This window comes from Rhinoderma darwinii, chromosome 7, assembly GCF_050947455.1.
Source record: "Rhinoderma darwinii isolate aRhiDar2 chromosome 7, aRhiDar2.hap1, whole genome shotgun sequence".
Taxonomy (NCBI): Eukaryota; Metazoa; Chordata; class Amphibia; order Anura; family Rhinodermatidae; genus Rhinoderma; species Rhinoderma darwinii.
The window spans coordinates 3,167,087-3,179,129 of NC_134693.1; the positions used below are offsets into that span (position 1 = coordinate 3,167,087).

At 46.1% G+C, this 12,043-nt stretch overlaps 1 protein-coding gene across 1 annotated transcript; it reads left to right on the top strand.

Moving 5' to 3' along the window:
* The first annotated feature begins 358 nt into the window (after positions 1–358).
* On the top strand, positions 359–11,725 carry BEST4 (bestrophin 4). Its single transcript, XM_075832058.1, has 8 exons — positions 359–510; positions 5,492–5,820; positions 6,402–6,556; positions 8,085–8,162; positions 8,856–8,990; positions 9,227–9,307; positions 10,047–10,201; positions 10,885–11,725. Exons 1-8 carry the CDS (start codon positions 359–361, stop codon positions 11,315–11,317), a joined length of 1,518 nt encoding a protein of 505 aa, XP_075688173.1. The 3' UTR covers positions 11,318–11,725.
* Positions 11,726–12,043: the final 318 nt, after the last annotated feature.

The following is a 12,043-nucleotide window of genomic DNA, read 5'->3' on the forward strand; positions in this document are numbered from 1 at the left end:
CAGGCAGAAGCCTTGGAGTGTTGTTGGGTCTCCCTAAGCTTCGGCAAGGGGGGATCATTGATCCTCTTGGCCCATGATTTGGAGGGTCGGGGAATGGTTATGCGGGGCCCCTCTCCTTTAGGAGTAGGGCTGCGATAGACTGCATCCTTGTGCACTTTTTTGTGTGGCACCTCTACACTTTTTTTGGACTTTGGGTGACAGAAATCACGACTTGGACTTTCAAAAAAAATTAAAAATTTCATCAACCCTTTCTGTATTTACCACGTACAGCGCCCTGGAAATAATGGAACGGGCTGAGGGTGGGGGAGGGGACGTTTATTTATTAGATATTCATCTTCACTTTCCAGGAGGAATCACAATGACTGTTTCCTACACGCTGGAAGTGGCCAATGCAAGATTTGGCGGCTTCTCCAAACTCCTCTTCCGCTGGAAAGGAAGTATCTACAAGTTACTGTACAAGGAGCTCCTGGTCTTCACCACCCTATATACCGTCCTGAGCGTCGTATACAGGTGAGATATCAAGGGATCACCCGCACCCCCATCTGTAATCAGTGCACCTCATCGCCATTCTAAATCCAGAGACTGACACCCAGTATACAGGACAGGAGAAGTGGTACTGTGCAGTGTATATATATACAGAATAATACAGATACTGAGAATTACACCCAGTATACAGGACAGGAGAAGTGGTACTGTGCAGTGTCCATATATACAGAATAATACAGATACTGAGAATTACACCCAGTATACAGGACAGGAGAAGTGGTACTGTGCAGTGTCCATATATACAGAATAATACAGATACTGAGAATTACACCCAGTATACAGGACAGGAGAAGTGGTACTGTGCAGTGTCCATATATACAGAATAATACAGATACTGAGAATTACACCCAGTATACAGGACAGGAGAAGTGGTACTGTGCAGTGTCCATATATACAGAATAATACAGATACTGAGAATTACACCCACTATACAGGACAGGAGAAGTGGTACTATGCAGTGTCCATATACAGAATAATACAGATACTGAGAATTACACCCAGTATACAGGACAGGAGAAGTGGTACTGTGCAGTGTATATATACAGAATAATACAGATACTGAGAATTACACCCAGTATACAGGACAGGAGAAGTGGTACTGTGCAGTGTATATATACAGAATAATACAGATACTGAGAATTACACCCAGTATACAGGACAGGAGAAGTGGTACTGTGCAGTGTCCATATATACAGAATAATACAGATACTGAGAATTACACCCAGTATACAGGACAGGAGAAGTGGTACTGTGCAGTGTGTATATACAGAATAATACAGATACTGAGAATTACACCCAGTATACAGGACAGGAGAAGTGGTACTGTGCAGTGTATATATATACAGAATAATACAGATACTGAGAATTACACCCAGTATACAGGACAGGAGAAGTGGTACTGTGCAGTATATATATATACAGAATAATACAGATACTGATAATTACACCCAGTATACAGGACAGGAGAAGTGGTACTGTGCAGTGTATATATATATACAGAATAATACAGATACTGAGAATTACCCCCAGTATACAGGACAGGAGAAGTGGTACTGTGCAGTGTATATATATACAGAATAATACAGATACTGAGAGTTACACCCAGTATACAGGACAGGAGAAGTGGTACTGTGCAGTGTCCATATATACAGAATAATACAGATACTGAGAATTACACCCAGTATACAGGACAGGAGAAGTGGTACTGTGCAGTGTCCATATATACAGAATATTACAGATACTGAGAATTACACCCAGTATACAGGACAGGAGAAGTGGTACTGTGCAGTGTCCATATATACAGAATAATACAGACACTGAGAATTACACCCAGTATACAGGACAGGAGAAGTGGTACTGTGCAGTGTGTATATATATATATATATATATACAGAATAATACAGATACTGAGAATTACACCCAGTATACAGGACAGGAGAAGTGGTACTGTGCAGTGTATATATATACAGAATAATACAGATACTGAGAATTACACCCAGTATACAGGACAGGAGAAGTGGTACTGTGCAGTGTCTATATATACAGAATAATACAGATACTGAGAATTACACCCAGTATACAGGACAGGAGAAGTGGTACTGTGCAGTGTATATATACAGAAAAATACAGATACTGAGAATTACACCCAGTATACAGGACAGGAGAAGTGGTACTGTGCAGTGTGTATATATATATACAGAATAATACAGATACTGAGAATTACACCCAGTATACAGGACAGGAGAAGTGGTACTGTGCAGTGTCTATATATTTCCTGGGATCATTGCCCATTGACGGTTTTAACAGGCACAGATAGCCTGAGGACTATGATGTTTACAATCATTCTGGGTTTTTTATGGTCATAGATGTGACAGATATATGATAAGGATGAGATAAGATTTCTGACCATAATTATTCCCAAAATAAAACAATTAAATGTGTACAATAAACTTGTAGTTATGTAAACCTGACAGTGCAGTGCAAGCTTCTACCCTCCTCTTACAGGTTCAAGGCTCCTACAGTCCTATGTAAATATAGCAGAATCAGTGAGTTAAAACATCGAGAGTTACATGATAAGATTCTGCTGCCTGCAGTCACCACTAGGGGGAGCTCACTACATACAGATATATACATCTCCCAAAGAGTTACATGATAACATTCTGCTACCTGCAGCCACCACTAGGAGGAGCTCACTACATACATTTATATGCAGCTCTCATAGAGTTACATAATAACATTCTGTTGCTTGCAGTCACCACTAGGGGGAGCTCACTACATACAGATATATACAGCTCCCATAGTGTTACATGATAACATTCTTCTGCCTGCAGTCACCACTAGGGGGAGCTCACTACATACAGATATACACAGCTAACATAGAGTTAAATTATAACATTCTGCTATCCGCAGCCACCACTAGGGGGAGATAAGCACAATAGTGAAACTTTAGAAGATTATTAGATTAGATTTACACCAGGTGTGCACCACGGACTAAATTATATCAAATCCAATGGGAAACGGGAATTACAAAAAGCTGGTGTAACAAATTGAAATTAAAGAGGCTCTGTCACCAGATTTTGCAACCCCTATCTGCTATTGTAGCAGATAGGCGCTGCAATGTAGATTACAGTAACGTTTTTATTTTAAAAAAACGAGCATTTTTGGCCAAGTTATGACCATTTTTGTAATTATGCAAATGAGGCTTGCAAAAGTCCAAGTGGGTGTGTTTAAAAGTAAAAGTCCAAGTGGGCGTGTATTAGGTGCGTACATCGGGGCGTTTTTAATACTTTTACTAGCTGGGCGCTCTGATGAGAAGTAACATCCTCTTCTCTTCAGAACGCCCAGCTTGTGACAGTGCAGATCTGTGACGTCACTCACAGGTCCTGCATCGTGACGGCCACATCGGCAGCAGAGGCTACAGTTGATTCTGCAGCAGCATCAGCGTTTGCAGGTAAGATCGACTTACCTGCAAACGCTGATGCTGCTGCAGAATCAACTGTAGCCTCGGGTGCCGATGTGGCCGTCACGATGCAGGACCTGTGAGTGACGTCACAGATCTGCACTGTCACAAGCTGGGCGTTCTGAAGAGAAGAGGATGTTACTTCTCATCAGAGCGCCCAGCTAGTGAAAGTATTAAAAACGCCCCGATGTACGCACCTAATACACACCCACTTGGACTTTTACTTTTAAACACACCCACTTGGACTTTTGCAAGCCTCATTTGCATAACTACAAAAATGGTCATAACTTGGCCAAAAATGCTCGTTTTTTTAAAATAAAAACGTTACTGTAATCTACATTGCAGCGCCTATCTGCTACAATAGCAGATAGGGGTTGCAAAATCTGGTGACAGAGCCTCTTTAACTTGTATTTAATAGATCAGATATCTCAAAGCAGGAAGTAAAATATAGCTGGAGATTAGGCCATATTGTTACCCTTAGGGATCAGGCGGCTCAATATCCCCAGTCATTAAACCAACCCAGATATTTTAGCTTCAAATTGTGTTTTATTTATTCTCACTTTTAGTTTTCTAGTTTTTACGTTTAAATATTATTTGAATGAAGTGCAAAATAAAAACTTGACTTTGATTTACTGGTCTGGATATTTATTTTCTCTTCTATGTTCACACGGAGTATTTTGGGGGAGGAATATCTGCCTCAAAATTCCGTTTGGAACTTTGAGGCAGATATTCCTCTCCCTGCACGCCGATTTTCGCGGCAATTATCGCGCCGTTTTTCGCCCGCGGCCATTGAGCGCCGCGGGCAGAAAACAGCGAGATATACGCTTTCTCCTGCCTCCCATTGAAGTCAATGGGAGGTCGGAGGCGGAAGCGCCCGAAGATAGGGCATGTCGCTTCTTTTTCCCGCGAGGCAGTTTTACTGCTCACGGGAAAAAGACGCCGACGCCTCCCATTGAAATCAATGGGAGGCGTTCTCGGGCCGTTTCTGCCGAGTTTTGCGACGCGGTTTCCGCGTCAAAAAACTCGGCAAAATACCCGGTGTGAACATAGCCTTATTATTAAACTAACATTCAAATATTCTGTGTTGATACAATGTTTAGGCATTTATGTAACATTCAGCGGTATGTACTTTGTAGATCACCAACAGGAGAACATTAACAACCCAGGTGACAATTGTTCCACGTGGTGATGATACATATGGTGCAAACTGACAGGTGCCGCTATGCACAAAGCGACTACTTTATAAATGCCGAAAAGTCGTAACAAAGTCAGAGCAGCATTGGTGGTTAGTGCGGCGTGTGGCTAATCCACCGCTAACTGCACAGACAATCCTGAATGAGGGATTAGTGGCTAAACTAACCAACTAAATGACAGGAGTGATCCCTAAACCACCTATAGCGTCCCGACGCGTATTTCGATGAGTGCTTCTTGGCTTTTTCTAGCGGCGGAGACACCATGTGCACGTCGTCTTTTATAGGCTTAGCTTGTATTGTCCTATCTACTAACAGAGTAGGATTGATGGACAGGTCGATCAGCCAATCAGAGACATAGTGCTGTATTAGTCGTCTGATTGGGCAGTAACAGATGATAGGGGGAGCTAACTACATACAGATATATACAGCTCACATAGAGTTACATGATAACAACCTACTGCCTGCAGTCACCACTAGGGAGAGCTCACTACATACAGATATATACAGCTCACATAGAGTTACATGATAACATTCTGCTGCCTGCAGCCACCACTAGGGGGAGCTCACTACATACAGATATACACAGCTCCCATAGAGTTACATGATAACATTCTGCTGCCTGCAGCCACCACTAGGGGGAGCTCACTACATACAGATATATACAGCTCCCATAGAGTTACATACCGCAGAACGTTATCATTTAACTTTATGGGAGGGTTAAATAAAGGAAGGCTTCTGGGTGCAGTTCCCCTTTAACTCATTGATCTTTTTGTTTTTTCTTTCTTGGGAATAGAAAGGCATTGACAGATGATCAGAAGATGCTATTTGAGAAAGTCGCCAAGTACTGCAATAAATACAACGACCTCATCCCTCTCACTTTCGTCCTTGGGTTCTACGTCAATCTGGTCTTCAAGCGTTGGTGGGATCAATACACCAGCATCCCTCTGCCAGACCAGCTCATGTGTGTGGTGTCCAGCAACGTCCATGGAGGGGATGAGAGGGGTCGCATGCTGAGACGCACCCTTATCCGCTACGCCAACCTGTCGTCAGTGCTGATCCTGAGGTCTGTCAGCGTCCGAGTGCTCAAGAGATTCCCAACGATGGAACATATAGTGGAAGCAGGTGGGACAGGTCTCCAGGGAGGTTATTGGGGGTAAAAGTCCTAAAGAGTTTGTTCAGGATTAGAAAAACCAGGCTTCATCCTTACAGACACAGAGCCGCACCTGTCCACTTGCTGTGTGTGGTATTGCAGTTTTGTCCAATTCTCTCCAATAGAGCTGAGCTGCAATACCAGACACAGCCTATGGACAGGTGTGGTGCTGTTTCTGTAAGGAAGCAGCCATGCATTTCCTAATCCTGGACAAGCTCTTTAAATGGTATATGTGGAGATTCATAAAAGGTCATAAAAATGGGATAAGACTAGGGGTGAACTATGTGGTCAGAGGGGAAGAGCCAGAACTCGGAGTAAGAGAGGTCACACAATGGAACTGTAATAACTAACGAACTGCCCCAATAGACCTGCTAGAACCATAAGAGGAAGCGGCTAAGTCTTCTTTTGGTGGGGGGACGGGTTAGTAAATCCCGTCCTGCTCCCTATAGTCCTGATATTTATGGTATTATCTTGAGAAGAATTGGGGTCCCAGGGATATTTGGGGGGGTTCATGTCTGCGGCTGCTGAGGGTAATGATGAATTCATCTTCTAGGCTTCATGACCCACGAGGAGCTGAAGAAATATGAGAATTTATTATCAGACTTCAATAAGTATTGGATCCCCTGTGTGTGGTTCACAAACCTGGCGGCTCAGGCTCGGAGGGACGGCCGGGTGCGGGACGACATCGCCCTCAGGCTCCTCATAGACGTGAGTTCTGTGTCATGATCCCCCAATATTTGTATATTCTCTATGTATGTGTGTGGGGGTCCGCACTGTGAGGGGGCATAGGTGTAACTATAGGGGGTCACTCAGGTGCAGGGATCTTGTTCCTTGTAAGGCTGGGTTCACACACCCTATTTACGGATGTAATTCGGTCGTTTTACGCCTCGAATTACGTCCGAAAATACGGCACCAAAGCGCGGGCAAACATCTGCCCATTGAAATCAATGGGGTTACGATGTTCTGTGCACACCGGCTGTTTCTTTACGCGCCGCTGTCATAGGACGGCGCGTAAAAAGACGCCCGCGTCAAAGAAGTGCATGTCACTTCTTGCGACGTAATTGGGCTCCATTTACGTCTCAAGAAGTGACAGGCACTTCTTTGTCGCGGGCGTCTTTTTACGCGCCGTCCTATGACAGCGGCGCGTAAAGAAACAGCCGGTGTGCACAGAACATCGTAACCCCATTGATTTCAATGGGCAGATGTTTGCCGGCGCTTTGGAGCCGTATTTTCGGACGTAATTCGAGAAGTAAAACGACCGCATTACATCCGTAAATAGGGTGTGTGAACATACCCTTATGGTAAATAACTATTCGGCATCTTTCTACTCTCACACTGATATGTGGCGCTCTGATTTGTGGCGCTCTGATATGAAGCGCTGATTTGTGGCGCTCTGATATGTGGCGCTCTGATATGTGGCGCTCTGATTTGTGGCGCTCTGATTTGTGGCGCTCTGATTTGTGGCGCTCTGATTTGTGGGGCTCTGATATGTGACGCTCTGATATGTAGCGCTGTGATTTGTGGCGCTCTGATTTGTGGCGCTCTGATTTGTGGGGCTCTGATATGTGACGCTCTGATATGTGACGCTGTGATTTGTGGCGCTCTGATATGTGACGCTGTGATTTGTGGCGCTCTGATCTATATCTTTGAACATTGCTACTTATGTTGCTATTTTAGTTATTCAGGGTGAGGGATCATGTCATTTTGCTATGGGGCCCTATGAATTATAGTGTGGCCCCTTTAAGAGGCACTATGGGCATTGTCAGGAGGGGTCCTGTGGGTGGCACGGTACGTGGTGAGTCTAAAACCAGAAGTGGCGGCTCGGTGGTCAGGTCTGGGGTGAACATTATCCTGGGCCCTGTATTTATATCTGTATTAGGCCGCAGCCAATGGGGGGGGGGGGGCCCATAGTAAATGTGTCTTCAGGGCCCCCGGTTTGTAGCTGCATCATATTATATATTTATATGGAGCTGATATCATCTCCACCAACCACAGAGCCCCCCGGAATACTTTACCCACCAGTTATCATGACCGGGTGCTCCTCCAGGGCCCCAATGTAAAATCTGTACCAGGGGCCCCACCTCCCATGTGCCAGTCATAACCCCGGGGTCTTCATATGTGGCCCCTCAGTGCCAGGGCCGGGTGCTCCCTCTGCACCCCGTGGCCTCCGTGGCGGCTCATCATACCGCGGCCCGTGTGCAGATGCCGCAGATCGTTCTCACTTCTCTCTCTGCAGGAGCTGAATAAATATCGCGCCAAGTGCAGCCTCCTCTTCCACTACGACTGGATCAGCGTTCCGCTCGTCTACACGCAGGTCGGTCGGATTTGTCGCTCTTTCGTAGATTCATGATATTTCTCTTTAGATTTGGTCTTCAGGGGAAGCTTATTAATCAGGAATCAGAGTATAAGAATGTCCCAATATACAAAGGAACGCAACCTCAGCTCTGCAGCAGCCCCGGGCTCTTGTTTATACAGTGGTTTGTTAGACCATCGCCCCTGAGTTACATCATGCCTTACACATAGTATGACGTGTTATACTCCAGTCACCTCCAGAGCTGCAGTCACAATCCTGCTCTCATATCATGTCTTCTTCTCCAGTCACATCCAGGGCTGCAGCCACAATTATACTGTTACATCATGTCTCCAGTCACACTCAAAGCTGTATTCACATTATGACTGTTATATCATGTGTCATCCTCACAATTCTGCTGCACTGTGTCTGCGCAGTAGTCTGGGCCTCTCCATCCCATCCCCCAACCTTGAGCCTGTTATAACCCTGATGTCCCCCTGTGTGATAGAGGGGCACAAGTTTGACCTCTGTGCCCCTGTAGTTGCCCCACTGACCCCAAGGAATCCCACACAAACACGGTAAGAACATTGACCAACTCTATTCTGCTGGCCTACAACTCCCATCATACCAGCCGCTCAGCTCATTAGTGAATCAGTCTCATGGGGGTTGTAGTCTCTGGAATATTGCAGCTTGATAAGTGCGGCGTCCTCCCCGCAGGTGGTCACCATCGCTGTATACTCGTTCTTCGCCTCCTGCCTCATCGGGCAGCAGTTTTTGGAGGAGGATTCCCTGGACACCTACGTCCCCATCTTCACGCTGCTGGAGTTCTTCTTCTATTTCGGGTGGCTGAAGGTTGGTGACGTTCACAGCTCTCGTGCAGGGTAATGGGCTGGCCGCCATATTGGTGATCGCATGACCTCGGGGGGGGGGGGTGATCTGTGTAAGAGATGGACGACTCCGGGGTAAATGTCCGTCATCTGCCGCCATATCACATGACCTGTATTCATCCGACTATTAGGAGCCCGGATGCTGATGTGATACTTGTAGTCCGCCACGGTGACCTGTGCACCGCACTGTCTGTATTCCAGGTGGCCGAGCAGATCATCAATCCCTTCGGAGAAGACGATGACGACTTTGAAACCAACCGACTGATAGACAGGAATCTGCAGGTGAGGCTGGGGGAGGGGATACCGCGTCTGGGGGAGCGGATGCCGCGTCTGGGGGAGGGGATGCAGCGTCTGGGGGAGGGGATACCGCGTCTGGGGGGGGCTGCGTCTGGGGGAGGGGCACAGCTGGCAGGAGGTTCCTGTGTCTCTGGTTGGGACGTAGATTGCTGTAAGGGTCTGTTCACACGCAAAACGAAAAACGGCTGTAAAATATGGAGCGATTTTCTAGGGGAAGCCTCTGATTTTCAGCCGTTTTTGAAACCACAAATGTTTTTTGATGCGTTTTTTGCGGCCGTTTTTGGAGCTATTTTTCTATTGACCCAATGAAAAACGGCTCCAAAAACGGCTCAAGAAGGGACCTGCACTTCTTTTTATGGCGCGTTTTTTTCAAACGGCCGCGTAAAAAAACGCCCTGTTGGAACGAAACGCTGTTTTTCCCATTGAAATAAAGGGGCAGATGTTTGGAAATGCCCCAAAAAACGGCTGAAAATAAGCCACGTAAACATACCCTGACAATGTGTCCGCGATCCTGTATGTAAGCTCCTCCCCCTCAGTCCGGGAGGCGATCAGGATCAGATTGACCACTGCAATTTTTCTATAATCTCCTTCTTATTGTCCCTCATTGATTTATAGGTATCATGTCCCTTTAAATGGTGAATGTGAATAACAGCACCGCCTGCCACGCATCCATACTGACTGTCTCCGCTCCCAGGTCGTCACATCCTTTGCTCTTGTCCCATAGGTTTCCCTCCTATCTGTGGATGACATGTACCAAAACCTGCCGCCCATGGGGAAAGACAAGTACTGGGACGAGCAGAGCGCGCTGCCGCCATATACCATCGCCACCGCTGCCGAGACCCTGAAACCCTCCTTCATGGGCTCCACCTTTGACATGCGGTGAGAAAGAAGCGAAAATCTGTCATTTATTTTACGTAAACGCTGAATCCTTGGATAGTGACTCCGATACTTTGCATTTCAATTCCCCAACATTTTCAGGATCTATGCTTGCTGTCATTGAACTGAAACATTTTTCCTAATGTTTACATCAGAGACTGAAAACTGTCCTGACCCTAATACGTCTCACAGCTGGGGGTCTGTTACAATTGTATCCAGTCTAGGCAATCCTCTATAACACATATGTCTCTGCTGTCCTAATGGTTTGTTACAATGTATCAGTGCAGCTCTGGAATTTAGTCTAATACCACAGAGGATTTTCTAGACTGGATACTATTGTAGCAAACCCTCAGCTGTGAGAAGTGTTAGGTCAGAATGGGTTTTTAACCTCTGGATGGAAACAAGAACGTTCGCCTTCACTAACAGCAAGCAGAGATCTTAAAAATGAAACACATTGGATTAAAAAATTGCAGAACTTTGCATCACACAATGACCAAGCCGAGTAGGGACATTATGTGTAACTAAATGCTACTCCACCAGCACAAGTTTCTCCTCCTTTTGTCGTCGTCAGCTACATAGAGTAACATTGTATATGATTCTCTAGAAGAGGCAGGACATGCTGAGAGTTGTAGTGTCAGACCCGCTGAGGTGAGGTGTGTGTGTAACCGGTGTCTCTCTCGTTGCAGCATTGAGGTGGACTCCGAGCAGAATCAGCAGGTGTCCGCCACCCCCATCCTCCCCCGGGCACGCACTCCGCTGCTCAGTCGCTTCCTTTCTTCTGCCGCTTCCCCAGCGGTTGGCATGAAAAACCTTAAGGGTCTTGGAGTAAGAAGCCATCTTGTGCGCTTTAGAGGGGATGGATTCCCCTCCCCCAACCCCAATGCCCGGTACACAGATCTGGACCCCGACGGGCGTATTGATGAGGAGGAGACCACCGAGGATGAGAGGGAAAGTCGAGCCAGCGAGCCGCCGACCCCCAAAGTTGTGTCAAGATTTCCCCGACGACTGGAGGCCTCAGAGAGACAGAAAAAGATGGAGCAGCCAAGTACCCCCAACATCCTCATCACTGTGGACGAACCGTCCGAGGAAAACATGGAGGCCGACCAAGCGGAATGCTGAAGACCCCGACCTACACCCGGCACCGGACCCCACATGACCATAAGGCCGGATTCTCTCACAGCGCAATGCTGCGTTTTTTGCGGCGTTTTTTCGTGCGGCCGGATGTTACACTGAAGTCTATAGAAAAATATGAAATGCGCCAAATACAACTGCGTTTTAGTCTGTGGCGTTTTTGGGGCAGTTTTGGGGTCAACGGCGGGTTCTTTCCAACGCAGCGTGCTCTGGATACGGCGTTTTATCTGACGTTTTCCCTCAGGCGTCTCTATAGGTACAAAATGCGACCAAATGAAAAACACCAGAAAAAACGCGTTACACTTTAATATCGCCGGCGGTTTTAGAAGCGTTTTTTGATGCAGTTGAAACTTCCAGAAATAAATCCACGTGTGACGGGGCGTCGGTCGGTTTCACACTCCGCACTCTTTTTGGCGTTATTTTGTGCGGCCGGATGACACATTAAAATCTCGAGTAAAATACGAAATGTTCTACGTACAATGTGATTTGTGGCATTTATCGGATTCGCTATAGAACATGAAAAACGCCAGAAATCCGGAAATAACTATTGTAAAAAAAACTGCAAAACCCAAAATTCATTTCAAGCTAAAAAAACAAAAACTGATAAAAACCGTCAGTGAAGAAAGTCTGAGGGGCGAAACTTCTGCGGATTCTCTTTTCTCCATTAACTATACACTTGAATGTAATCTATTGCTCCCTGTTATCAGCCATTTA